The sequence below is a fragment of the Dromiciops gliroides genome, chromosome 3 (genome assembly GCF_019393635.1).
Source record: "Dromiciops gliroides isolate mDroGli1 chromosome 3, mDroGli1.pri, whole genome shotgun sequence".
Lineage (NCBI taxonomy): Eukaryota > Metazoa > Chordata > Mammalia > Microbiotheria > Microbiotheriidae > Dromiciops > Dromiciops gliroides.
Genome location: NC_057863.1, coordinates 589720997 through 589748425, shown reverse-complemented (window position 1 = coordinate 589748425; position 27429 = coordinate 589720997). Strand labels below are relative to the sequence as shown.

The following is a 27429-nucleotide window of genomic DNA, read 5'->3' as shown; positions in this document are numbered from 1 at the left end:
CCCTCGACCCATCCCTCCTTCGGCCCTTCCCCTTCCCCCTTCGCTCCGCCCCTCCTCCGCCCTGCTTCTTTCCCCATTTGGTATCACCTAACACCTCCGTCTGCAGATTCCCTCCCCCTCCCGCTTCTCCCCGCCCCTCCCGCTTCTCTCCTCGGTCTCTTCTTCGTTCTCTGCCCTGTCCCGACTCAGGTCCGATGTAACTGGGACTAGGAGCGCATGCAGAAGATACGTGTGCAGGGCACACACCAGTCAAAGGAGACAGACAGCTCCTGCTGCTTGCTAGTTCTCCTGACCTCTGCAGGTCCCTCCATTGTGTCTGGGAAATGCTTCGTATTTGTCACTGCCTCTCTGGGCCTCGGTTCTTCTTCCTTCCTATCTGTGACTGTCCCTAGCTGCAAAGAGGGCAGAGGTTCTGACGTCATCGGGGACTTTCTCATCTTACCCCTTTCCCTACTACTGCTGTCGAGGGGAGAGGACTTTCTATAATTTCTGCACACATCCCACCCCAACCCCCATACACCCCAACCCCCATACACCCCAACACCCATACGCCTGGGGCTGGGCTCTGAGTGAGCAGCCTTGAGGGACTGGGTCAGTTCCCTCCCCCTGAGGGATATCCAGCCCCCAAGGACGTCTGCTTTAGTCAGAGGGCCCCAGTTAGGGGTCTGAAGGAAAAGGTCAGCAAAGAGACTGTGTCTACAGCTGCTCTGGTCCCTTACCCCGCAATAATCCCTGATGGAGTGGAACAACAGGACCAGAGTGGGAGTCAGTCCTATTGCCTCTTCAGTGGTCCCACTGGACCCGAGTCTCCCACAGGGAAATGTGCCCTCTCTATACCCACTACAACTTCCCGAGGCTTCCCTCCCTGCCTGTTGAGCCTGTTCTCTCCCTAACTTCTGGCTTCAAAGCCTTGTGGTTCTTTATCTTGGGCTGGGTAGGAAGGGAAGAAGTGCTGAGGGCAATCTCATTCCCAAAGCCTTGGACCGTGACACCCTGTGTGTCTATTTCTTTCCTCAGAATTGCCACCACCAATGCTGCCAATGGACCTGAAAGGGGAACCTGGACCACCTGGAAAGCCTGGCCCCCGGGGCCCCCCAGGACCTCCTGGTTACCCTGGAAAGCCAGGGACAGGCAAGCCAGGTCTGCATGGTCAGCCAGGCCCTGCTGGCCCCCCAGGTTTCTCTAGAATGGGTAAGCCAGGTGTCCCAGGTGTCCCAGGCAAAGTGGGCAGCAAGGGTGAGCCGGGCCCCAAGGGTGAGCCGGGCCTTCGGGGAGACCAGGGCCTTCGAGGACTGCCAGGGCCCCCTGGACTTCCGGGCCCATCAGGCATTGCTGTCACTGGCAAACCAGGCCCACAGGGGGCTCTGGGCCCACAAGGCTTTAGGGGGGAACCAGGCCCCAGAGGAGAGCCGGGACCTCGAGGGGAAAAAGGCCTCAAGGGTGACAATGGGGTGGGCACACCAGGCCAGCCAGGTGTCCCAGGCAATGGAGGGCCCCCTGGCCCTCCAGGACCTCCAGGTCCCATGGGCTTGGGCAAACCTGGTCTGGATGGGCTTCCAGGTGCCCCAGGAGACAAGGGAGCCACTGGGGCCCCTGGGGGACCAGGACAAACTGGGGAACCAGGGGCCCTGGGCCCAAGGGGGCCCCCAGGACTAGATGGCATTGGGGTACCTGGGGCAGTAGGTGTGCCTGGGCCCCAGGGGCCTGTAGGTGCAAAGGGAGAACCAGGAATCAGGGGCCTTCCTGGCCTGCCAGGTCCTACAGGCTACGGGAAGCCAGGGCTCCCAGGCCTCAAAGGGGAAAGGGGCCCAGCAGGGGTCCCAGGAGGGCTGGGTGACACAGGTGAGCCAGGAGAGGATGGGGAGCCGGGTGAACCTGGACCTCAGGGCCTCATGGGCCCTCCTGGCCTTCCTGGGTCCATGGGACTACCAGGGAGGCATGGGCTACCTGGACCCAAAGGGGATGCAGGCCCAAGTGGGCCTCCAGGGGTGCCTGGGATCCGAGGAGACCAGGGGCCAAGTGGCATTGTGGGTAAGCCTGGGGTTGTTGGAGAGAGGGGATTACCTGGGGCACAGGGACCTCCAGGGCCAAGTGGGCCCAAGGGAGAACCAGGCATCATTGGGCTTCCTGGGGGACCAGGTGCAGCAGGAGGACTGGGGCAGAAAGGGGAGGTAGGCCTTCCAGGCCAGCCTGGCCTGAGGGGGCCTTCAGGGATTCCTGGGCTTCAGGGCCCATCAGGGCCTATCGGGCCCCAGGGGCTTCCAGGTCTGAAAGGGGAGCCAGGCCTCCAGGGTCCCCCTGGGGAAGGAAGGGTGGGTGAGCCAGGGTTAGCTGGACCCACAGGGCCCCCTGGCATCCCTGGAAACCCAGGACTTAATGGCCCCCCAGGGCCTCCGGGGCCCCCTGGTCCACCTGGGCCCCCCGGGGGGTTGGATGAGATGGGCATCGCAGGGCTGCACTTGCCCAATGGTGGGGTTGAGGGGGCAGTGCTAGGCAATGGCAGAGGGGCCAAACCCCAATCTGGTCTCGGGGAGCTGTCAGTCGGCGTTGCCCCAGCTTTTACTGCTGTGCTTACATCACCTTTCCCTGCTTCGGGGATGCCAGTCAAGTTTGACCGGACACTGTACAATGGCCACAGTGGTTACAACCCTGCCACGGGCATCTTCACCTGCCCCATTGGTGGCGTCTATTACTTTGCTTACCATGTGCATGTCAAGGGCACCAGTGTGTGGGTGGCTCTGTATAAGAACAATGTGCCTGCCACCTACACTTACGACGAGTACAAGAAAGGCTACCTGGACCAGGCATCAGGTGGGGCGGTGCTTGAGCTCCGAGCTAATGACCAGGTCTGGGTGCAGATGCCCTCGGACCAAGCCAATGGCCTCTACTCCACCGAGTACATCCACTCGTCCTTCTCTGGCTTCTTGCTCTGCCCCACATAACAGGCCAGGGGCCCCGGGCCACCAACTCCCCCTCCCACACCCATCTTTAGTCGTAGTGTTATTTTTTAATTAAAAGCAAAGGACCTGGTGGTTAGAGAGAAGACACTGGGAGATGGCAGTGGCCAGAGACCTGCTTTCTTCTTCCGATTGCTTCTGAAAGAGACTGATCCCCAAGGAGGCTTTGCAAAGGTGGGACTGCCTCCCCTCCCCCATTCCTCCTGGGACTGGTGCTGAAGATGGTGCTAAATCGAAGGAAACTGCCACTGACCAGCTTCCGAGATGATGAGTATTAAATCATACTCAGGGCGCGTGGCTCCTGGCTTCCAGGCCATTCCTATCCCAAGGACCAGGGGACTCAGGGGCCTTCTGTGTGTGTGTGTGTGTGTCTTGGGGCAGAGACTCACTGACCATTCTTGAAAATCTGCCTCTCTATTCCTGGGCTTCTCTTCTGGGTGAAAGAAGTGGGGGCCTCTCACACTCAAACTGCACTGAGGATCCAGAGAAGCTTCCTATCCCAACTGCCCCCAGCTGCCAGTGTATGGGGCTCCTGGCTCCAAGGCAAGTTTTATTTTGGGAGAGAGAGGACAAGCCCTTAAGGGGACCTGTGTAGGGTCCCCTTAGGACAAAGTGCAATAGGCTTATTGTCTGTACTGATCACAGTCTCCCCCTAAGCAGTCCAGTGAGATGGGTGAATAAGGGTGAAACTTGAGCTTGCTTCTGGCTGTCTTCCGTGGGGATAATACTACATGTTTCCTTGCCTTCTCTAATCTCCCACAGCCGGAGCTCCTGCTGGAGGAAGGGGAGGGAAAATGTGGAGACGGCACCAGAGAAAGATCCATTTCCTAAGGGGCAGGAAGACAAGGGTATGCAGGTGTGTGGGTAGGGGGGTGGTAGTGGTGAGAAAGGCACCTCCAATGCCCCTGAGTGGCTGGGGTGTCATGTATTCTGTACTGGGATCCTGCAGTTAACCTGCCTCCCCCAGGCCCAAATAAAGAGCCCTTATGTGTAAGGCTAAGGCACTGCTCAGCAAGGTCAGGGGAGCTGCCAGTCTGTGGTAGATTGAACTGGAGTGTAGGTATTTATTGGATTCTTCACTCCCACTTCACTATCCTGAACAAGAGCCATAAAGCAAGGGGTCGGGGGCCCTCTCCCATTTCATTTTGATGTTCTATGTGATCTTAGGGTCCAGAAAAATAAAGAGCAGAAAAGACTGGATGGTAACAGATGTTAGTCTTGGCAGCCACATCTGGAAAGAAGACAGAGGGCAGTCAGGTTGTTTGCTTCCTGACTTCTAATTTCAAGTGTATGTTCACAAAAGAGGCAGGAGACGACTTTTCCATGGCTCTCCATGCCAGAGGGTTCACTCCTGGGTGATGGCTGCAGCATATTCTCTGGTCACCAGTTCCAGTCTTAACTCTGGGGGTGGGGAAGGGAAGGGGAATATGATGGGGGGCAGCAAGGCCAGTGGCCACTCCATCCCCACTGTGAAGAGAGAAGGGGTTTCCCTTCAAATTGACAACTAAATCCCCAGCAGCCCTATAAGCTAGTATTGGTCCCTAAAACCAAGGGTCCTGTGCCTGGCCAACCCAACCACTTTGTTTAGACTATGTGTGAACCTTGGAATCATCTCTGAAACTGCTGGTGCTAGCTGCTCCAGAACACAGCATCTGTTGTGACCAAACTACTGCCAACTCCTGCTTATTCTCCAGGCTTTGACTCACTCGGGGCTTTTGCTTAACCTTTGTGCATCTTGACATCCCTTTCCTCCCTCCTCTCCCCACAATCTATGCCATCTGAAGCCCCATCTCCTGGTGGCAGGGACAAACGTAAGGAAATCCAACTTGCCCTCTGCTACAAGGGGTGGGGAAGAACCTGGGTGCAGAAACCAAGGAAAAGGAAGGTCTGGGGGCCCTGAAGGAAGCACCAAACCCCACTTGCTGTGTGTCACTTGTCCCTTTCCTTTCCTGTGCCAAAGCCACCACTCCCTTGGGCTGAAATAGCCAGGCAGGCACTGCTCTGTCTAAAATGTGGAGTCAAGGGCAGAAGGAAGCCACCCAGCCAGGACTGTCCCCCACCATATGCTCCTGGCCACTCAGCAAGGACTCCCAGCCAGCAGGACCTTGGATTGGTCACTTTTAGGTGCCTCCTTAAGGACTGACTCTGATTACGTCTGTCAGTTTTTAAACTATGAAAACTGCATTACCCCTATGCATTTGTATATTCTAATTCTTACGGGGTTTTTTAATGTTTAAAATCGCCTCTAGTATCCTCATTTCTAACCTGATATATAGAGGGTTGTAGTTTCGTACATACCTATTCCATGCACTGTGTCAGAGCAAATTTGGTTAAAAAAACCCACCAAACACACTTGTGATAAACAAATGGGTTTCTCTTTGGAACTAAAACTCCAGTACTTGACTGTATTGACACATCAATAAAATCTATTAAAACACACCACTGAGCTGTCCCCTTGCATTAAACACAAGCTCTTGAAAATGCTGGCTAGGCCCAGGATTTCAGCTCAGTTCTCTTGCATCTTGTTTTTTGTCCCCCTGAAGCTCTCAGCAAACTTGCCCCCAGCCCCAATGAGTGTACAACCCCTCCTCTAGGTCCAAGGATCATCGCTGGCTCCACAAAAGATGGTTCCAAGGTAGTAGGGACTGAAACGAGGCAAAACACACACACACACACACACACACACACACACTCTCTCTCTCTCTCTCTCTCTCTCCTTAGGGCAATCCTGGACAAGCCCTGAAAGGCTGCTGCTGGCCTGCCGATGGGTAATCTGGGGCAGACGCCAAACCTCCCCAGAGCATTCCACAGAGCCCTCTAGCAGTGGGGCGTGACAGCTGGCTCGGTGTCCCTAACACAAGTTATTTCAACATCTGATGCAAATTATGAATGAAATCACTAATCCTCATTCCCAAGGGAAGGCAGAGACGCAGCCAGGCTCCAGTTCTTGAGCGTGGGGGATGGGGCTAGGTGAGCCAGCTGTCTGGGACTGACCTCCCTCACAATGAGGACCAAGCAAACTCCCCATCATTGGAAGTTTTTAAACCGAGCTCTAGGGACCATTTGTCAGAGATATTTGTGAAAAGATTTGGTCTTCAGGCCAGGGTTCGGACCAGATGCCTACTGAGGTTCCCTATTAAAGCATGTGTTTGACCTCCTTGGCCTGGGGCAACCAGGGGTACTCACTTCCTCAAGGAGAGTCCGCTATTCTTTGGGCCAGGTGGATATGGGGACAGCCAACTCGTGACATTCTTTCTTGCCTGCCCTTTGGCAAATCCAGTTTCATCTCTAAGGAGGCCCAACTGATCCTAGAAACAGCTGTCATTAACAATCTTTTTTTTCTTCCACATTTTGTTCTCAGTGAAGGCCAAATTGCTCCCCCAGCTCGATCTTCTCACTGTAGACAGGGACTCAGACCTCACATTCCCACAGCTCTGAGGGGCAGGAGGGATTCCAGCAAGGCAGCAGCATCCCAGAGAGGCTGCCTGATGCACTCTTCCCTATTCAGGAATGAGACTCTTTGTGTAAACTCCCAAGTGCATCCGTCCCTGCTCTGGGGCAAACCAACTACTTCCTCTTGGAACCCAGCTAGGGCAAATAAACAGGACCCTTGCAAGGCGAAACATTCCATCAGCGAGACTGCAGTCTGGAGCTTTTGACAAAACAGATGTCAGAGGCTCCTGCTGCTTCACATGGAGCAGTCCTGTGGGCCTGGGTCACAGAGATAATGATCTTGCTGGGCTCGGACTCTCATCAGGTGCTGTTTCCCTTTCAACTGCAGTTTCCCCAGAGCAGGCTTCCATCCATGGTCTGGGGAGCCTGACAGGCTGTGTCTGACTCCCAATGAGCAGGAGAAACTCTCTGGGCCTGTACTCTCTCCTCCCTCCCCCTTCTGGAGATTCGAGGCTAAGTAGTTTTCAGATCCTAGGGGGAAACATTCTTGTGGTGGAGGCCTAGCCCAATCATCTAAGGCCTGCTGTGTGACACCCCACGGGAAAGGCTCACAGGTTGGGCACGACTCTGACCTGCCCACAGAGCAAGGGCTCGCAGATTCTTTCAGAGGAACCTGCCCCTTGTCCCTCTGGGCTCCCCCTGACACCCACCCCTGGGGGCACACACTACCAGGATGGAAGAAAGAAGTCACTTGGCCGAAGAGACAAAGTATTCAGAGCCACAGACCAAGGGGCTTGGAAGAGACCAGCAACTTTATTGGGAGGCTGCATGATTTCCAGTGAAAGCTGTAGTGGGGGCCCACCCCAATCGAGCTGACACCCAGTGGGACCTCAACTAAGAAGTCTGCTCTGGGGCCCAAGTCCCCCCAAATAACAACTCCAAGACCCTCAGGGTCCCCAGGCCAGTGAGTAAGGCTTGGTTAGTCCAGAAAAGCAAACCTCGAGACTAAGCCTACAGGGAGTGGGATGCCGAAGACCACATCTACCTCTCCAGACCCATGGTTTCAATTATCTTTCATCCCTGCCAAGAGTCAGAAATGTCTCCCTTCAGTTCCAACCTGCTCCTGCTTTAGTCACGTAGGTCTCCTGACTGAGGCCCCAGAAGCAAGCTCTGGGGGTGGGGGAGCCACAGATATGGCCATGTGATGGGCCCAGCCAGCAGAGGGCCAGGCCTCCACCACTCACTGCAGTTACCTCCACCAATGGAACAGAGGCTCCCCTTCCCAATCACCACACAGGACCCCGTGCTGCAGTAGGGCAGGGCAGTAAAGCGTAGGAAGCTCCCGGCAAAGGGCTGCTGCCTGGAGGTGCGGTGGTGGTGCTCACAGGTCCTTGCTGAAGAGCTGATGCAGGCTGCGGGCCAGCACATCTGTCTCTTCATAACCCTCACAGCTCTGCTGCCAGCTCTCCGGAACCTGCTCCATGCCATAGTAGGCCCCGGCGATGGCCCCGGCCATGGTGGCGATGGTGTCAGTGTCCCCACCCAGGGAGATGGAGTAGATGAGCGTCCTCTGAAGGCCGTTGAAGGTGGCCGGGATTGCAGGGTCAGGAGCCATGCAGCGCAGGAAGCAGTAGATGGCTGTGGGAACTGACTCGAAAGCGGCAATGCCGTTCCCTGTGGAGGACATGAGGTAAATGCAGGCGAGGGCCTGAGACCGCCGCATGACAGGGGCGGGACTGGGCCAGAGGCCTGGGAAAGTTCACAAGCCTAGTAAGTCAGCCCAAGGGAGAGAAAGAGACAAGGCCGACCAAGGAGTCAAGACGTCCAACTTGGTTTAATTATTCCTCCTGTGTTTTACAGTAGGTAAGTCAAACTGGTGCACCATTTTTGGGCACCGGGAAGATGGCACTTCTTGCTTGCAAAGCTGCAGTGAGGGTAAAGGAACCTGAGCCCCCACCCCAACTTCTCCACTTCAACTTCTGCAAGAGCCAAATTTCTCCCCTGGGAGAAGGACTCGGTGCCAGGGACGGACCTTCTCCTCCCGGCCCCGGCCCAGGGGATAGCAAGGCCAAATCAGGGGGATGGAGTTATAGCTTCTTCTGCATTCTAGCCCCCGAAGCATGGGGGCAGGCCCTGTCCAGCTGGGAGTAGGGACAGGGGGAGAGGAAAACAGCCTCCGGCCAACCCACCAAGCTCAGACAAGACTTCCTCCTTGGCCATTAAGCCCTGCTCCAAGAACTCCCCGATCTTCTTCAGTTTGTTCGAGTATGGCCGCTCCCCCATGCCCAGCCTGGGAATCAAAGAGAGGCCAGATTTGGAAGGATGGAGTAGGTCTTAGGGCTCAGGATGCTGAGGAGCACACAGGGGAAGGGGGATGATGAGAGGGATAGTAGAAAAACAGACCCTTTCAAGAGAGAAAACATGCAGCTTGGGGAGATGGGTGTGTGTGTGTGGGGGGCATGCAGTGTAAAATCTGGTACAGTAGTCATCTGTTCCCTGAGATACAAGGAGTCCCAACAGGGCACCTCTTCTTCAGAAAAAAAGAGGGATTTCTTTCAACTTTTACCCAGTGCTTTCCATGGAAAAAGGCAAATGGAACACAATCAGATTCTAGTCCCAGGCCCTCATGACTCAGCCCACACTCACTCAACAGCATTGAAGTGTCCATCCCTACTTACTCCCTTGCTTCTGACAGAGACCGGTCATCACTCTCCACCTCTTCCATGTGGTCCAAGAGCTGCTGGAGAAACTGCTCCCGGGGTAATTCCCCTTGTAGGGCCAGGTGCACAGCCAGAGCCTGGAGGATGGCCCCGTTGAAGCCCAGCGAGGAGGCATGGGTCAGCTGGGCTGAGAGCTGGGCAAACTACAGAGAGGAGGTGGGAAGGGACGGAGAGAGAAAGACTGTCACAGGAGTGGTGCCAGGGAATAGGAGGGAGGCAGGGTGGAATGCTGTCATCGGAGCTAAGCCAGGGAGAAGGAAGAGAAGGAAGAAGCGAGCTAGAGGCAGCTTAGCTCACACACCTTCCGAACGTCCTGGGCGTCACTGTAGGCCAAGGAGATGCCAGCCACTCTCATGGCACCCCCATTGCCATAGGAACCCTTCCCATTGAACTGAGCCCGAGCTGGCTCAAAGACGTCGATACATTTGGGGTTCAGCAGCTTTTTGAACACAGTAATCACCGCAGCACCATAGCCCCGATCAGGATCTTTCTTGTACTCCTGGGCAAACCTGGAGAGGGAAAGGCAAGGTCCCTGGCTAGGCCTCAAGAAATCCCAAAGCCAAGAAATGGAAATAGTCTGGGGAAGAGAGAAGGGGGATAAGCAGCAGGGCTCACTGTCTTAGTCTTTCTGGGCAGGAGGCTCAGAAACCTTAGACAAGCATTAACCACATCAGGGAATTGCCTTGTTCCGCCCACCCCCCTCACCTCTTGGCCATGTCCACCTCATCGAAGGCCTCCTTGGCCAGCAGGGACTGCACCAGGGCTCTGGTCATAGCAGTGTCATCTGTGTAGTACAGGGCCTCTGCAGGGAGAGGGCTGAGGTAGGGCGGAGTTGAGGGAGGCTGAGGCTTGCGGTCAAAGGGCAGTCTCATCACTCTCAAGCTCAACAGGACTTTCCCCCCAAACAATTCTCTGTTGTTTCAGTTTCCCAATCTGGAACCTGAGAGTCCTTTCTAATTTTTTTCTTTCCTCATCTAGGCATTCACCAAGTCTTGGTATTCACTTCAAACTCTCCCCAAATTTCTTTTCTTTTCTCTTTTTTTTTTTTTGCAAGGCAATGAGGGTTAAGTGACTTGTCCAGGGTCACATAGCTAGTAAGTGTCAAGTGTCTGAGGCCAGATTTGAACTCAGGTTGGGGGGCAGCTAGGTGGCACAGTGGATAAAGCACTGGCCTTGGATTCAGGAGGACCTGAGTTCAAATCCGGCCTCAGACACTTGACACTTACTAGCTGTGTGACCCTGGGCAAGTCACTTAACCCTCATTGCCCTGCAACAAAAAACAAAACAGAACTCAGGTTGCCCTGAATCCAGGGCCAGTGCTTTATTCACTGCACCACCTAGCTGCCCCCTCCCCAACTTTCCATGGATCCTGCCACCACTCTGGCTGAGGCATTCATTACCTGAAGCTTGAACCAATTCAGCTTTCTTAACCTCTAGACTCTTGTTTCTCTTAGCCAACCTACACTGTCTTTCCAAAATTACCTTACTTCTCTGTACGTATCAGAGCCTGGCCTCCAAACTCTCCATGACTCTCCAGTGCCTACAGGATAGAATTTATCCTGGCATCGAAGGCCCTCCATAATCTAAACCATATCCACCTCTCCAGACTTTTTTCACCATTCCTAGCATGAGCCCCTTCACTCATCAATGGGATCTGACTTCACCAAAACAGATGTGTTTTTCTCTCCTTGATTTTGCTTGTACCTTTTTCCCCTCTAATTCCTGTTCATCCCTCTAGATCCAATCAAATCCTAAATCCTCCATAAGACATTCTTTGACCTCAGTGTTGTCCTTCCTCTGAACCTCAGCAGTCTTAATTGCCTGTACCCCTCATTATGCTACACAGCATATGCCCTGGCATTATTATTTATCTTGCCCCATTTGTCTTGTCAGAGACCTTCTTAAAGCATCTTGAATTTCTAGTACCTGCTGATGAAGGGATAGGTAAAAAGCAGGAAAGGGAGAGGAGAACTACTTAGGACACAGATCATTAAAAAGTCAGATCTTGAGGGAAACTTAGAAACCACCCAGTGTAATCCTCTTATTTTTATAGTAGGAGAAACTGAGGCACAGAAAAGGGAAAGCCAAGGAGTTTTCCACAGGACTTCCTTGGCCCTCTGTTCTGTTTGACAATTGAACATTTTCATTAACAATGTAGTTAATAACAGATAACATGCTTAATTACATCTTAACATGACACATAGATGGGAAAGGAAACTAACATATTGGATGATAAAGTCAGGATCCAAAAAGATTTTGATAGGCTGTTACCCTGACAGGGTAGAATCGAAAGAGTTGAAAGTGAATGGTGGGTTTAGAAAATCATCCTCTCAGCTCTAAGATGGGAGAGAGGCACGGCTAGACAACAATTTATCTAGGAAAGATCTAGGGGTATCAGTGGACTCTAATTTCAGTGTGAGGCAACAGTGTGACATGGCAACCAAGAAAACGAATACAATTTCAGCTCTACTAAGAGAGTCATAGTTTCTGGGAATAAGTAGGTGACAGGCACAGGATCACAATTTCAGAGTTAGGAGGTCATCTAGTCCATCCCGTTTTGCATACAAGGTCCAGAGATGACTTGCTGAAAGTCACAGATGGGGGCAGCTAGGTGGCGAAGTGGATGGAGCACTGGCCCTGGAGGCAGGAGTACCTGAGTTCAAATCCAACCTCAGACACTTAACACTTACTAGCTGTGTGACCCTGGGCAAGTCACTTAACCCTCAGTGCCTCACTTTAAAAAAAAAAAAAGGAAAGTCACAGATGTGTAAAGGGAAGAACTAGGATCCTTTTGGTTCTCTGCCCCAAGACCGTCCCCACCAAGATGGATGGGTTTGGTTTTAGGTGATAAATTGGTGATAATCTGTAATGGGTCCAGAGAAGGGCAACCTCGGTGGCTTGGCGTTCAAGCTTATGAAGAGCAGCTGAAGGAAATGGTAATTTTTAGAACGGAGAGGACATGGCTTGGAGGGGTCCCTGGTAACTCTCTTCACGTCGGAGAAAGGCTGCCATGGGAAAGACTGGACTTGTTCAGTTTGGTCCCCGCTAAGGGGCCCGTGAGAAGCGGGTGAAGGTTACAAAGAGGCAGATTTAGGATTGATGGGCATCAGAGACATCCAAAAGGGGCAGGGGATGCCACTGTATTGAAGGTCTTCAAGCCAAGGCTGGTTTCGGGCCTGAACCCTGGGAAGAGGACCTTTAAATGCCTTCCCAACTTCCACCAAAACCCAGGCTTTCTGACTCCTAGTCGAGAGCTGTCGCAGCTCCCGGGGACACCCCAGGAAGTTCAAGTTTCTAAGATCCCGCCCAGCCCAGCCAACCCCACGTGTTACTAGAACGACCCACCAAACCCGTCCTCTTTATAGCAGGCTATGCCCCGCCCCCTTGGCGCGCGCCCCCTCGCCCCTCCCCCATCGCGCGCGCGCTCCTCCCACCTGTGCGCGCGCTCCCCGGCGCTCCGGGCTCGGGCTCCAGGCTGCCCACGTGACTCAGCAGTGACGCCATGGAAATGCTGTCGTGCGCCTCGTAGACAGCCCCCACACAGTCCCCGAGGAGCGCTCCGGCCAGGCAGCCCCGGAATCGCGATAGGGAACGCGCCGCTCCGGCCGCCGCGCCGCCCGCCACCGCCGCCATCGCAGCCGCCATCAACCGCCACAGTCTACCACCACTTCCGGAAGCGCCGGCACGCCCACCTCCCTCTGCACACATCCCCACCCCCACCCCCGCCCAGCCGAAAAGAGTCAGGCACAGTTACCCAGGAGGCCGCGGCCCCTTAACAGGCCCTGCCCCTATCCTGCAAGACCCCGCCTCTGCTCTGCAAGGCCCCACTCCCCATGCTGGCTACAGGCCCCCTCCTTTGCCTCGAGCAGGCCCTGCTCCTGCCCTGCAAGGCCCCACCCTCAAACGGGGTATGGGGAAGGCCCCACCCTCAAACGGGGTATGGGGAAGGCCCCACCCTCAAACGGGGTATGGGGAAGGCCCCACCCTCAAACGGGGTATGGGGAAGGCCCCACCCTCAAACGGGGTATGGGGAAGGCCCCACCCTCAAACGGGGTATGGGGAAGGCCCCACCCTCAAACGGGGTATGGGGAAGGCCCCACCCTCACACGGGGTATGGGGAAGGCCCCACCCTCAAACGGGGTATGGGGAAGGCCCCACCCTCAAACGGGGTATGGGGAAGGCCCCACCCTCAAACGGGGTATGGGGAAGGCCCCACCCTCAAACGGGGTATGGGGCCTCTCCTTTGCCACGAGCAGACTTCGCCCCCGCCCCCTCTGTTCCGACCCCTACTCTCCCTCGCATAGGCCTCGCCCCTCGCACAGGCCCCGCCCCTCCCGGTCGTTTGCTCAAACCCCTGCCTTTTATCGCGACTGCTGGAATTTATAAGGCCCTTTATAAGTGAGGGACCGGGAAAGCCCTGTTTTGGTCTGAAGCAGCGGTCTCATCTATGTCCGCCGCAAGCCCTAAGCCCTCGGAGCTGCCTGGCCCCCGGAGGACTTGGGTCCCTGGCCCAGGCGGACGCAGCGGTGCGGCGCCTTCCAGGAGGTGGAGCCAATTGTCTGTCCGTAGGCTAAGGCCACTGTAGCGCGTGAATGTGATAGAACAAGAGGTAATACTCGTAAAGCGCGCTGTAGCCCTTAAAGCGCTTTATAAATGCTAGTTATCATGGGATGGATCTGCGTACGTACTTGTAAGAAACGAGGAAGATGATGCTGAATACCGAGAATCAGGGGAGGACTTAGGTGAAGTGATGCAAAATGTAAAAAGAACTCCAACCAAGGTACACTGATGTAGAGATGAGTGCCTTGGACTCGCAGTGAGGACGACAGGAGGTCGAATCCCGTCTCAAACACTTACCACCTGATCCTGGACAAGGCTTTTAACTCTGATCTTCAGTTTCCTTATCTCTAAAACGGGGATAATAGCAGCTCCCACCTCATGAGTTTGCCATGAGGATCAAATGATCCTACCAAATCATATCAAAGGTAACCACCTTCATTAACAGTTACATAATTACGAGCTGTTATTATGGCCAGCCCTCTACCCATTGTGGATATGTGGCTGCCTCCTGGCAAGAACCTGAGGAGTATCTAATCTAGGTGCCCCCCTTCCCTTAGTTTATAGGTGAAGAATCGGAGGGTTAGGGAAAGTAAGGGGCTTACCCAAGTAAGCAGCAGGAGAGAATTCAAACTGACCTGAGCTCTAATCCTAGCTCTTTCTTTTACTTAGTGGGAATGGGGGAAGAGGGCCTGAAAGGGGAGAATTCACTTCTTACAGCCTTAACCAAAGAGAAATGGACTAGAGCAGGCCGCCTTAACCTGTGGTAAAGACAGATTTCAGAAAGTCCATAAACTTGGATGAGGTAAAAAAAAAATCTTTATTTTCACTAACCTCTACTGAAATTTATCATTCCTTTCAATTTTATGAAAATATGATTTTCAGAAGCGGTCCATAGGCTTCCCTAGGCCATGGTCAAAAGGGTCAATGACACTAAAAAGGCAAAAAAACCCCCAAAAAGTCAGAGGCTGACTAAAGCTCCTTCTAGCTGTGACCTTCTGTGATTCTGTCTTCCAGTCTGTTTTTCTGTCCCACTAAACTCCTTTAACTATTGATTTTCTCTGATGGGCTCAAAATTTCCTGAGACTAGGGAGGAAGCTTTAATCATCTCCATTTCTGCTTTCAACCCCATATTGGCCCAGGTTACTGCTCATGCATAGTTTTAATATTTCATAGCCCTGTGGTTTTCATTCTCTATTTACCTACACATATCCCAATCTTAACCTCTACACCTTTAGTATGTGGTTTCTTAAGTTATGCTTAAAAATGTATCCATTCATGGCCAAAATTGTAGAATTTCAGCAGTGGAAGAGTCCTTAGAAATTATTCACTTGGCCCCTTTGGTCCTCAATTTCCTCATCTGTAAAATAAGGGAGTTGAGCTAGATAACTTCCAAGGGCCCTTCTAGCTCTAGATCTTATAATTTGGTTCCATTCCCTGATTTTACAGCTAAGGAAGTTGAGGCCCAGAAAAGGAGAAGGATTTGTCCAAGGCAAGCATCTGGTGATGAGCTTTTCCCACAACCAGCTAGATTGGACCTCAGTCCTTGTATGATATCCGTAGAATGGCAGCAGTAAGCATGTATTCAAAGTCTTTCCAGCTTAGTAGGACCTGGCAGTTTTGTCAGAATCATCATGTCATATAGAAGCAGCTATCATTGACTGGAGTACTCTGTACTCGGTAGGTACCTTATAAATGTTGAATTTGGATAAATATTTGCTTGTTTCCCAAGTGCTGGTTTCCTGAAGGCATGAATCTTTCTCTCAGAGTGGAACTTAAGAAATTTCTCATGGGCCCCTTCAGACCTGGGTAGGCCTCTCCCTGGGCAATGTTATAGATAGAACATTTTAGCAGAGTACTTGACAGAGTTTTGTACATTGTCCTTTGGGCCTTCAGAAAGGTTGTTCCCAGTGCCCAAAATGCAGTCCTCACCTCTTCCTTTTACATCCCTTAGCTTGCTTCAAGGTTCTATTCAGGCACCACCACCTCCCATACAGCTAGCTAGCTAACCCTGATCCCACTGGGAGCAAGTAGTTCATTGGATTTCAAGCTGATAGTTAGGGTTCTTTCAGGGAAGAGGGGAAATAAGCTGTTCCTCAGGAATGGCATCACCATGCAGGGATGGTAACCATGGCACTACAACAGATGCCTAAGGGGAAAAGCAGGAGGGGGTATTCCCAGTGTTCCCAACTCGATGGATAGACTGGTGGTTCAGGTGTGTGGTAGGATGAGCACCCTGATCCAAGGCCTTCCAGCATCTTTGACAGTTTGTATCATCTGGGAGGCAAGGGAGTAGCCCAGTCCAGATCACTAAAATCAGGATATTCTGAGAATTACCTAATAAGGAAGAATGAAGGACAGAGACCCAGGAAATAATTCTGCCTTGGCCACAGCAAGCAAACATGCATGTGGGGAAGGGCATAATGTCTCCAGATCAGTTAAGACAGCCTACATGCATCCTGCAGGCCAGGACCATATGAGTTGAAACCAGTCTTCATCAGCTCACAGAATGAAGACATCATTAACCAGCTCATTTTACCAATGAGGAAACTGAGACTCAGAGGGGTAAAGTGATTTGCCCAAGGTCACACAGTACATAATAAGTAGTAGACCTGGGATTCAAACCTAGGCCCTCTGACTTCCAATCTACTCTTCCTTCTGTGACACTATGCTGCTTCTCCACCCAGGGCTGCTTGGAGGCAGCAACTAAATGTCTTTGGAAGCCCAGAAACACAACACATCATATCTGTTAATGGTCCTTTTCTGAGACAGATCTCTGGGCCAGAAGCATTCCAAATACCTAAGGGAAATGGAAGAATTAGAGCTCTCCCAACTCATACTACCATATGCTAACACCTGTCACCACAATGCCCTGCTCCTTATGGGAAGGCCTGTTTCCCTTTTTATCTTTCTCCAATGCTGAATATGATGCCTGACAATCCCATGTAGCTTTCACTAAGCACCTACTGTGTGCAAGATAGATGACTATGGCAAGGATCTGACCAGGTGACATAGACAAGGAAAATAAATCTCAAAGGAGAGGTTGCTTACAATGGCAAAGTGTTAGTCTAGAAGTAACAGGGAAGAGCAAGGAATATGCCTATGCCTCCCCCTAGCCCATTCCATTGAGGGGGAACATTAGAGAAAAAGTACCCAGTACAGGAGAGGGAAGCCCCAGATGCAATGTCTCCCAGAGACAGCTAGGTTTCCATGAGTGCCACCAGATGGAAAGAGTATCACATGAAGTCTTCCATCTAGTAGGCATTTCATAAACGTTTGTAGAATTGGACATGATGGAGAGATGTGGGCTCAATAATAGGATGCTGAGGTCAATTTGGAATTGGTTGAAAGACTAGACCAAATCAGTAATCATTAATGGCTTGGTGTCTTCGGGGGAAAAACTCCAGTGGAAATATGCTGATGATCTGTCCTTACTCATAGACTGCTTAATATTTGTATTAGTGATTTGGATAAGACCATCTAAAGCATTCTTAATTCTTATTAAGTCTAGAGATGACAAAGTTGGGAGGGATAGCAAGTGTGTTGAGTGACAGCATCAGGATCCCAAAATGTCTGGATAGGCTAGAATAATGGGCCAAACCAATTAAGAGGAAAACAAATAGAGATAAAGTTCTATTCTTGGCTTAAAAATGAAACAAGTAGGGGCAGCTAGGTGGAGCAGTGGATAGAGCACCAGCACCAGTCAGGAGGACCTGAGTTCAAATCCAGCCTCAGACACTTAACACTTACTAGCTGTGTGACCCTGGGCAAGTCACTTAACCCCAATTGCCTCACCCCCCAAAAAAAAAAGCTTATAAAAAAATGAAACAAGTACAGGATGGGGAAGATGTGGCTTGTGCAAATAAGAGCTAGGGATCTTAGGGTACTACAGGCTACCCTGTGCTGTCTTGTGTGTCTAGAATGAGGGGAGGTAATTGTTCCGCTATGCTCTACCTTGATTCAGAACATATTTGAACTGCCATTTTCCATTTGGGGCACTACATGTCAGAAAGGACATCGATGCCCAGAAGACAAAGATGAAAATGGTGAGAATACTGGAGCCTGCTGCTATATAGGATCTGGGATGTTTAGCCTGGAGGAAAAAAGACTTCCCAGGGAGGTGATCAATCACTGCCTTCTAGTATATCATGTTAAAGTAGGCCTAGCCTTGGTCTGCTTGGCCCCACTGAACAGAACTAGCAGCAGTGAATCGAAATAAGAGAGACAAATTTAGATTTGATGTAAGGAAAAGCTTCCTACCCACTGGAACTGTCCCCACATGAATTGGGCCATCTCAGGAGGTTATAAATCTCCCCTTGGTGAAAGTGTTCAAGCAGAAGGTCTAAGATGTCAGTGGTGTTACAGCAGAGGGTCAGGTTAGAACAGATCACCTTTAGATCCCTCCCAACTCTGAAATTCTGTCATTCTGTGACTGCTCCTTCCTCATGACTCTAGGCAAGGCCCTCCCCCCAAGCCCCACAAAAGTCAGGCCACTGATTATTGATATCACCATTATCATTACACGTGGTACTTTATTGGACTTAGACTCTCTCGTTCCCGTTCCCATGGCCCCCAGAGGTGGAGGCACTAAACCAGCTCCAGCTGCCGGCTCTTGAGTGGGGACAGAGTGCGGTTGGTGGTTCGGTTAAAAGTATCTACCTCTGGCACGAACTTCTCAGCTGGTACTGTCAGCTTGCGGCGGGTGTCCATGCACTTGGTGTCCAGCAGCAAGGAGTTGGACTTGCAAGCAATGTCAGCCTGGATTCGGGCCAGGTGCTTGTTAAGGGCATCTAGGGCATCCCTGGAGGTGTTGAGGAACACTTAGGACCAGGCTGCTCCAGCCTTCTCTCCTTGTGGCCCAGGCAAGGCCCCACTAAAGGAGGGAACTTCAGCATGGCTGAGTTACCATATACTTAGCCATAGTGAAGACAGAAAGCAACTTCTGGTAGCCAAGGTCCTACAAGGCCTGGCCCTCTACCTAGGACTCTTCTAGTCTAGCTCTGGCATTAGCTAGTTGTAGGTCTGAGAAAGTCCCTTACCTTCCCTGGACCTCAGTTTCCTGATCTGTAAAATGAGGGAGTTAGACGATGATCCTTGGGGATGCCCTTATACCCCCAAATATTGCCCCATTCTTTGTCCACCAAACATTCTTTGTATTTTCCCACCTCTGTGCTTTTGCTCTTCTGGAATATCTTTCCCTCTCCCTCTTCCCATTCCTCCCCCTCCTTCAAAGCCTGATTAAAATGTCATCTCCTCCAGGAAGGCTTTCTTGATTCCCAGGTTCCAAAAGGACATTTCCCCTATGACTTTACAGAGCATTCTGTCTGCATTCATCATTCACTATCATGGATCTATGGCTCACTTTGTATGTGTCTTAGAAGCTCCGAAAGGGAAGGAAGGGCTTCTTGTCTAACCTCTCTATCTCCCCAGCTCCAAGCATGCAGTTCTTTGCACATAATAGGTACTTGATGTAGGATGAATGAATGAATGAATGAATGAATCAATCAATCAATGGATCCTATGACTTGGTGGCCTGGGTATCTGAGGGCAGGGCCCATGCCAGCCAAAGGTCTGGGGTGACTTATGGGTCCCCAGGACTCTCAAGTTCACTAAGCCCCAAACCTACTGTGATTGGGCCATCTTCTGCTTCAGGGCAGCAATGGTAGCTTCTAGCTGGTGCACTTCATCAGTTAGCCCATATTGTACCTGGTTAAGATAAGGATGTGGGTCAGGGAATCAGTCTCCTCATTCAGTTCCAATGATCCAAGAGCTCAGCCCTGGACGTTTGTGTTCAAATGTAGGGAGCTGAGGGAAAGATCCTGAGGGGATTCTGTGATCCTGCCCTGTTACTATGGAAGTTATTTTCCCTCCTGGATCTCCCTTTCTTCCGGACTTCTCTATTGCTGGCTTTGGGATCTAGCAGAACTCTTATCCCTGGGTAGGCACAGACATAGGCATGTACATGCACATGCATATGCATATACCTGGTCCCTGCACATCTCCATATGGGGCCTGTATGTTCGGGTTTCCAGCCGTGTGTGTGCTAGCTTCAGATTCCGCATCTTTATGCGTAGATCTTCCTCTAGCCGTCGGATGTCCTCCTCCAATTCTGCAATTTCTTCCAAGGCCTAAGGGAAGAAGTCAGAGGGTGGGGAGACAGGCTTCCCTGCCTGCTCTCTGACAACACCCTCAGCATCAGTCTGGTTCCATCTCTACCCTTGGTTCCCACTCTTACCCCCCAACTCCCCCAGGGAGCCCCAGAGGCCAGTGTACTGCTTACATTTTTCTCCTGCCACCTGAGTTCATTCAGGACCTTCTCTAGTTCTCGCATCCTCTTTCTGAAGGCAAACTCTGAGGCCACGCGCTGGGCTTCCAATTCGTTGTTGGTCTGAGGTTAAGGGTCAGGGGTTAAGGGAGGTGAAAACCAGGACCAGGGGAATACTGAAGTGTGAATGGGGTGTGGGAATGTGACAGGGGAGAAGGTGACACCATGATGGAGAGGGTCCATCAAAGGGAGGAGGGAAATGGGCATGTGAGTTTCTTTCCATTTGGCGAGGGTGGTGAATAGCTCCCTGAGCAGGAAGCCTGGGTATTTGGGCTCACCTCAGCAATGGTGAGGGCTGTAGCCTCACGCAGATCTGCAGAAGCCTTCCTCTCAGCCTCTGCTCGGTCCTTGTTGTACCGGCTGTAGTCATCCCACTGCTGTAGCGTGCAGGAGCTGGGGCAGCCAGAAGGGCACAGGCTCCCACAGGGCCCAGCAGACCAGGCCTCAGGGGTTTGACATGGGTCACAAAGGAGTCAGACACAGGCCACACACATGGATTGGACAAGGATCAAATGTGAATCCTATAAGGGCTGTCTGGTGGGTGAATGAGGAGTTGGATCAGGCCCCATGGGCAGGGAGGATCCACAGACCAAGAGGGAAGAGAGAAAACAAGGGAGGTGGGCCCAGACTTACCCATTGGGAATGCGGGTGGGGTTGACCTTTAGGGAGATATTGGGGGAGTGAACATTGAGTGAGAGGCAGACGCGATCGATCTCTAATGATTCCATCTTGGCTCGATGGTCAAAGTTCAATTGTTGCCTTGCCTCTTGAAGAAGGCTGGGGAGGGCAAGGGCATAGGCATTCAGGTGTCTTCCATGGATACTCAGCAGCCCAGCAAACCCCTTCCCTGGGCAGACAGATGTAGTCTTTAGGCCCAGGTTTAGGGCCAGATTCAGGATAGGGCTCCCTCAGGTGGGTGCTGAGTGAGGAAGAGGGCCTCTTGCCTGTTATTTATCTCTCATTCATTGTAGAGTATCCAGATACCCAGATATCCTGATCTCCACACCTGTCCAGATACCACATTCACTAAAGAATAACTGCCCTCTCCTCCAGTTTGAGGCCATCCACATGGCAGGAAGGCAGCACAAAGACCTCCGACTTTGGAGCTAAGAGGTCTGGGTTCTAGACCTGGTTCTACCATTGCATTGGTACAATGACTTCAGGTGAGGCAAATACAACTTCTTCATTTCAGCACTGCCCCTATGTACTTCTATATGCTTAGTTAGGTTGTCTGAAGAAAGAGTGGACAGGGAAGAGGAAGTCCTGTGTATTTCTCATGCCCCAATTAGGCCATCTGAAATGAGATTTGGTAATGAGACAGATGTTGTCAGTAATAGAATATAGAATGTCAGGGATGGAAGGGATCCTAGAGATTATTTATTCAAACCTTCATTTATGTCTGAGGAAAATGGGACCCAGAAGGGGAATGGAATTGCTCCAGGACACAGTCCGATAGTGTGATGCCATTGTCCAACCTAAGTTGATTGACATCTACTTAACATGGGATTTGAGGAGAATGTAAAAAGTTCTCAAAGCTTGTTCTCTTTCTAGGGGAGTCTCTTAAGAAGGGACAACAAGGCATCCTAGGTAATCCAGTGTCCATATATGAATGCACAAAGTATAGGTAACTAGCAACTAGAGATTCTAATATAAGGAACACAGATTTGACCTTGGAGGTTCCACTGACACTTGGTGGGATGAGACACATGCCTGGCATATAGCTCTGAGAGGACAGGTAGAAGGAGGAGTGGGCAGAATAGATTGTAAATCAATATATATGAGGCAATCCAAGAAGTGAGGAAGTAGGGAGGGGGCAGAGCTTGGGAAACATGGTGGAGAGAATTTGGATGAAAATGAATAGGACAGCTGTCTTTAAGCATTTGAAGGGCTGAGATATAGAAGATAGATTGATTCCAAGGGCAGAACTTGAAACAGTGAGTAGAAGCTGTAAAGTAAGCCTAAGGGGAAGAAAAAATGATCACTGACTGAAATATCCAAAAAAATAGTGGAATGTACCAGGGCCAAAGGCAGTAGACTCTGAGGGATCCTTGGCCAGGGTTGGCCTTGTACTAGCTGGCCTCTGAGGTCTTTTCTGGCTCTGAGGGTCTATGATTCTGTGTCATCCCTTGGCCAAAGCCAACAACAGCAGCTTATCCAGGTAGGAGACAATTTAGGTACTTCAGGGAAGACAATTAATGGTGACTTTTTAAAGGTCTTAGTCATTTTCTGAGTAGTTTGACTTTGGGGCTACCCAACCCCTAGAGAGTCATCTACATTTGTCTCTATTTCCTTAGCACACACCTTTCCCAACTCCTCAAACCCTTTACCCTTGGCTTCCATTCCTACCCTTTGTACTGAAAGTACTCTCTCAAAGGATACCAATGATATCTCTGTCTCTCCCAACTAATAATCTCTGTTTTGTTTTTGGGTTTTTTTTGCGGGGGTAATGGCGATTAAGTGACTTGCCCAGGGTCACACAGCTAGTAAGTGTCAAGTGTCTGAAGCCAGATTTGAACTCAGGTCCCCCTGAATTCAGGGCCGGTGCTTTATCCACTGCGCCACCTAGCCACCCCTAACTAATAATCTCTGAATGGATAAATCTGAAGTTCTCTTCCTTCTTGATCTCCCTTGATAGTGCTGAGAGGCAGTGTGGCAATAGAGTTTAGGGAGCTGGACTTTGAGTCAGGCAGATTCAGGTTTGAATTATGCCTCTGATACCAGCTGTGTGCCCACAGAGCCTTTCTAAACTTTAGCTATAAATTGTGAATAAATTATACTTGTAGTTCCTATGCTTTACAGAACTTATTCTATGAGGTTCAGATGAAATAATAATGTAAGCGGAATTCTTTGTGATCCTCAGATCATTAGCTCTTATTGTTACTGATCACCCTCCCCCTTCCTGAGCACTCCTCCTTTTGGCATTGGAGACATTGCTTTATCGGGGTTCTCCTACCTGGCTGGTCAAGCCGCCTTAATCGACTTGGCTAGAGCATTATCTGTCTCTTGCCACCCCCGCCCCCAGTTGAGTGCTAGTGTCCCTCATGACTCTCCAGGACCTCTTCTCTTTTCACACTAGACATAATCTTTTTGTCATCTCATCTATACCATGACACAGATGACTCTCAGACCTTCCCATTTCCAGCTGTAATATCTCCCCTGTACTCCAGAGTTCTTCATCTCCAACTCCCCATTGAATATCTTTATCTGCATATCCTACCAGGTCCTCCAACTCAACATATCCAAAAGTGAACTCAACATCATCTTCTCCTCCATCCCTCCAAACCTTTTCCTCCTGTCAACTTCCCTGGTTTGATGGATGGAATTAGGTTGCTGGACTCAAAACTTTGGAATCATCTTTTTTTTTTTTTTTAAGTGAGGCAATTGGGGTTAAGTGACTTGCCCAAGGTCACACAGCTAGTAAGTGTTAAGTGTCTGAGGCCAGATTTGAACTCAGGTACTCCTGACTTCAGGGCCGGTGCTCTATCCACTGTACCACCTAGCTGCCCCCTTGGAATCATTTTAAATTTCCTTCTCTTTCTTCCCTTGCACAGGCCCCAATCCAATCAGTTGCCAAGTCTTGTCAGTTCAATCTCCACTACATCTCCTGACTCATTTCATCCACCCACACGCCAACATTCTAGTCGAGGCCCTCATCACTTCTCACCTTGTTGTCTAGCTTCATAAACTGGTCTCCCTGCCTCCAGGTTCTTCCCTCACCAATCAAGCCTTCACATAGTTGGCAAAATAATCTTCCTAAGTCACAGGTCTCATGTCACTCTCTTCTTTAAAAAACCTTCATGGAGGGGCAGCTAGGTGGCGCAGTGGATAAAGCACCAGCCCTGGATTCAGGAGGACCTGAGTTCAAATCCAGCCTCAGACAGTTGACACTGACTAGCTGTGTGACCTTGGGCAAGTCACTTAACCCTCAATGCCCTGAAAAAAACATAACAACAACAACAACAACAACAACAGAACAACAACCCTTCAGTGATTCTCTTGCTGCTTCTAAGAAAAAAATATTAATTTCTTAGCAGTTGAGGAGCCCCAAAATCTGGCTCCAAATCTTTTTTAACCTCATTTACATTTGACTCATCACTTAATCCGTGCTGCAGCAGAGCTAGAATTCTAGCTGTTCCCCAAACCCAGCATCTTATTTCTTGCCTCTCTGAATTTGCCCAGGCTGTCCCCAGGCCTGAAATGTACTACTCTGCCTCACCTCACAAGATCCCTTTTATCTGATTGGCTCAGGGGACCAATTCCCTCCATGAAGCCTTTTCTAAAGATACACACATACGCCCAGATACAAGTGTTCTTTCTTGCTTCAAATTTTCTTAGAACATGTTAGTACCTGGATCTCTCCTTTGACCTGGTCACACTTTATTTTGTATCGCCTTCATTTGCAGGCGTATCTCCACATTACCCGAGTAAAATGTTAGCTCTTTGAAGGCAGAAACATACCATTTCTTCTCTTTGTATCCTGGCATTTAATGCAGTGCCTTGCACCTAGCAGTCAGTTTGTGCATAGAGTTGAACTGAATTCTGAGAGGGGGGGATGACCATGATCACCACTGGGCTCCACATGTGGGAGAGATGGATGTGTTCCACCAACCTGCAAGATCCCCTAGGAAGCAGGTCATAGATTCCCCCCTATAGTTCAGAGAATTCTAGATCATTGACAATCCCTCCCAACCAGAAGCATGGTATTCCATGTGTACCTAATAAATATTCAATACATGCAGGCCTCTAATTTGTGATGTGAGGCCACAAGGACATTGGCACTTTAATATGCACTGCACCTAGGTGGGCATGTTAGTAAGCGTGCATGCATTTATCTCTCATCTGGGGCATGCAAGCCCGTCTAACATACCCTGGGCAGACACTGAGCATATGCATACCTATGTAAAAGACATCTATCTATGTGTAAAAGCAGCAGTGCCCAAGTACAATCAGGCTGACCCACATGTTTGCCTATGAGCACAAGTACACTTGTACTGGTCACCCTCACTCCCATGTTTACACAGTGACCATTTTCCCTCCAGTCCTTACCAAAGCTGCTCAAAGGTATCTCTGATCTTCTGCTGCAGGGCTTCCCTGGCACAGTCGATCACCTCTACCTCCTTGTGCAGCTCATCCTCCACACAATCATTCACCACATCGATGTCCCGTCGGCTCTCCCGCAGTGTTAGGCACTCAATTGCCACATCTAGAGGGACGTTCTTGGCCTGCAGGGCCCTCTCTGCTGCCTCTTTCATCTGAGGGTGAAAGGCACAATAGGTTCTCAGGTTGTTGGGTTGCTGCCCTGTTAAACCTCTTGGCCCTAGAGAGGTTGTCAAGGATAAAATGCCAGCTGAGGCCAGCAATACCTCCCTGCCCAAGAGAGATGTTGTCCCATGATGCCCTAATACCCAACTCTACACACTGCCCTCAGCTCCCTTGCCTGTGTCATGGCGTCGATCTCAGCATCTATGTCAGTAAGACATTTATCTAGTATCTCCTTCCATCGTCCAACAGAGTCTATGCGTTCTGATAGGCGGGTCCGGTTGTCATGTTCATCCCATATGGTCTGGAAGAGAGAGAAGAACTGTATGAGAGGGAGCATGATATAGTAGAAAAAAGACTAGTCTCTGACACTCTATAGTAGAGTGATGTCTGACAAATTACTTAATGCCTCTGAGTGTTTCTGCATCAGTAAAATGTGGTTAATTGTTTGCATAATTTACCTTACAATGTAGTTGTGCTGAGAAAAGTGCTTTGGAAAGTTTGAAGAATCATTATAGCTGGGAGAACTGTTGGCAGTTAGGGGTTCAAGGACAAGGAATGAAGAGGGTGCATGTCTCCCCATTTCATGTGATTCTTTCTCTCTACCTGGCTGTTGGTCTCATTGCGGAGAATTCGGCACTCTTGTCTGATCTGGTGGGAGGCATCTCTCTGCCGTTCAGCATTAGTGGAAAGCAGGTAGCTGTTAATGTGCCAGTCAGGGTACCGGAAGCGCTCACCAGGCTTCATGCTTAGTGTGGCCATGGTTCAAGGTTGGCAGGGGCACTCACACCCCGGCCCAGGATGCCTTGAGTCCACAATCTGCTGGATTAAAAAAAAAAAAAAGACGCCTGGAGAAAACCATCTAACAGCTTCTCTCTCTCTCCCCCCCCCCCCCATTTGCTGCCATATATTTTCCTCCTTGCCCAATCTCCCCCTTCCAGAATGAATTTAAAAGGTAATTTTTCTAGTAAGCTTGCTTCTCTTTCCAGTTTATGTGCACCTATGTATAGAGGAGGAAAAAGGGGGCAAGTACCTTCCCCTCCCCCCAAACCTCGGCAGTACCAGATTAGTCAGCCTGTCTCTGAGAAAGGGAAAAGCTGATAGTGTTGAATCCCTAGGTGAATTGAGCTGATGGGGGAGGGAGAGGGCTCTTTGTTGGCAGATGGCCTGGTGGACACGAACCACAAGATTACTTCTTCCAACTTCCCCCCCCCACCCCAGGGGTGCGAGTCTCAAATCAACCAGTTTTCATTGTGTCTCAGTCCCACCTCTTCCCCTCAAACCGTACAAAAAGCTGTGGGCTTATGAGGGAAACTAGGGAAGTGTAAGATACAGCTCTCGGAGCTCAGTCCGGCTGAAAGCTCGTGAGAGGGACCTCGGCGCCTCAGGCTTGGAGGGCTGCCCATCTTCCCTGCCTCCCCGGAGAGACTGGAAGGAGATGGCCAGGCTTGGTAGAATGAGGAGAACGCGGGAGCCCAGCTGGCGCTCTGGTGACAAGGGAACATTCTCCAGGGTGAAAGGGTGCCCCAGCTCGGAGTCTTCCACTTCATTGTCTGAGTTCGACCCTCCCTGCCCCTCTCCTCACCCCTTTCTCAGGGATCTTCTTACCTCTTCCTCCTCGCCCAACACTATTCTCTGCGGCCACTTAAGCTACCCCCAGCGGTTGTTAAGCACGCTCGGGTGAGTAGCTAGGCAACCGCTCTCCCCGAGAGCCAATGAGAGCTGACCCTACCTTGTTTAACTTGGCAACGCAAGTGAGGAGAAAACACGAGATGGAGGGGGCTGGGGATCTTGGAGTCTAAGGAGGGGGAGAGTCTGGGGGGGAGGGGCCTAAGTTGTAAATTATGACGTCACCTACAAAGTCTCTGATAGGTGAAGAAATAGCCCGGATTCTGTCCGTAAGAGCGCTGTTGGGAAATAAGAAAATAACCCATCCCACGTGTCTGGGTGACAGAATGCTAATTGTATACCTGCGGGGCAAGCCGAAAAATCTCTGGCTTTCAGTTTCCTTATTTGTAAAATGGGCGTGGTAATGCCTGGGATATCTAACTTCACCGGACTGATGGGAGTATCAAAAGAGATAATGTATGCAGAGTGATTTGTGACCAGAGTGGATGAATGAAAGTATTAGTTTGCTTAAGACCAAGATTAATGTGAGAAGAGGAAAATAAAGGGTGAGAGAAAACTAAGAAAAATATATGCTTCTGTGTATGCATGC

At 50.7% G+C, this 27429-nt stretch overlaps 4 protein-coding genes across 7 annotated transcripts in view; 2 read left to right on the top strand and 2 right to left on the bottom strand.

Moving 5' to 3' along the window:
- The window catches only part of COL8A2 (collagen type VIII alpha 2 chain), a 51678-nt gene extending 47334 nt beyond the window's left edge, over nucleotides 1-4344 (top strand). Inside the window, exon 4 of the mRNA XM_043995845.1 lies at nucleotides 1018-4344. Within this exon, the coding sequence (XP_043851780.1) occupies nucleotides 1018-2942 (1925 nt within the window). The 3' untranslated portion in view covers nucleotides 2943-4344. The remainder of the gene's footprint in view (nucleotides 1-1017) is intronic.
- Nucleotides 4345-7141: 2797 nt separating this feature from the next.
- On the bottom strand, nucleotides 7142-12778 carry ADPRS (ADP-ribosylserine hydrolase). Its single transcript, XM_043998179.1, has 6 exons — nucleotides 12505-12778; nucleotides 9776-9872; nucleotides 9372-9579; nucleotides 9029-9213; nucleotides 8540-8640; nucleotides 7142-8024 (listed from the first exon to the last, which is right to left on the bottom strand). Exons 1-6 carry the CDS (start codon nucleotides 12776-12778, stop codon nucleotides 7732-7734), a joined length of 1158 nt encoding a protein of 385 aa, XP_043854114.1. The 3' UTR covers nucleotides 7142-7731.
- A 125-nt stretch (nucleotides 12779-12903) lies between these two features.
- LOC122748119 (acidic proline-rich protein PRP25-like) lies at nucleotides 12904-13374 on the top strand. Its single transcript, XM_043993822.1, has one exon. It carries the CDS (start codon nucleotides 12904-12906, stop codon nucleotides 13372-13374), a length of 471 nt encoding a protein of 156 aa, XP_043849757.1.
- Nucleotides 13375-18162: 4788 nt separating this feature from the next.
- On the bottom strand, nucleotides 18163-27023 carry TEKT2 (tektin 2). Of its 4 annotated transcripts, none has more exons than XM_043996636.1 (10): nucleotides 26944-27023; nucleotides 25818-26033; nucleotides 25390-25515; nucleotides 24999-25204; nucleotides 20586-20729; nucleotides 20231-20345; nucleotides 19908-20015; nucleotides 19612-19755; nucleotides 19254-19333; nucleotides 18163-18428 (listed from the first exon to the last, which is right to left on the bottom strand). In XM_043996636.1, the coding sequence occupies exons 2-10, from the start codon at nucleotides 25971-25973 to the stop codon at nucleotides 18215-18217; spliced, it is 1293 nt and encodes a 430-aa protein (XP_043852571.1). In that variant the 5' UTR covers nucleotides 25974-26033; nucleotides 26944-27023; the 3' UTR covers nucleotides 18163-18214. The 4 variants fall into 4 exon arrangements, with proteins under 4 accessions (XP_043852571.1, XP_043852574.1, XP_043852572.1 ...); XM_043996639.1 differs by having other exon boundaries at nucleotides 25818-26030; nucleotides 26944-27006; XM_043996637.1 differs by lacking the exon at nucleotides 26944-27023 and adding an exon at nucleotides 26820-26881.
- Between the last annotated feature and the right edge of the window lie 406 nt (nucleotides 27024-27429).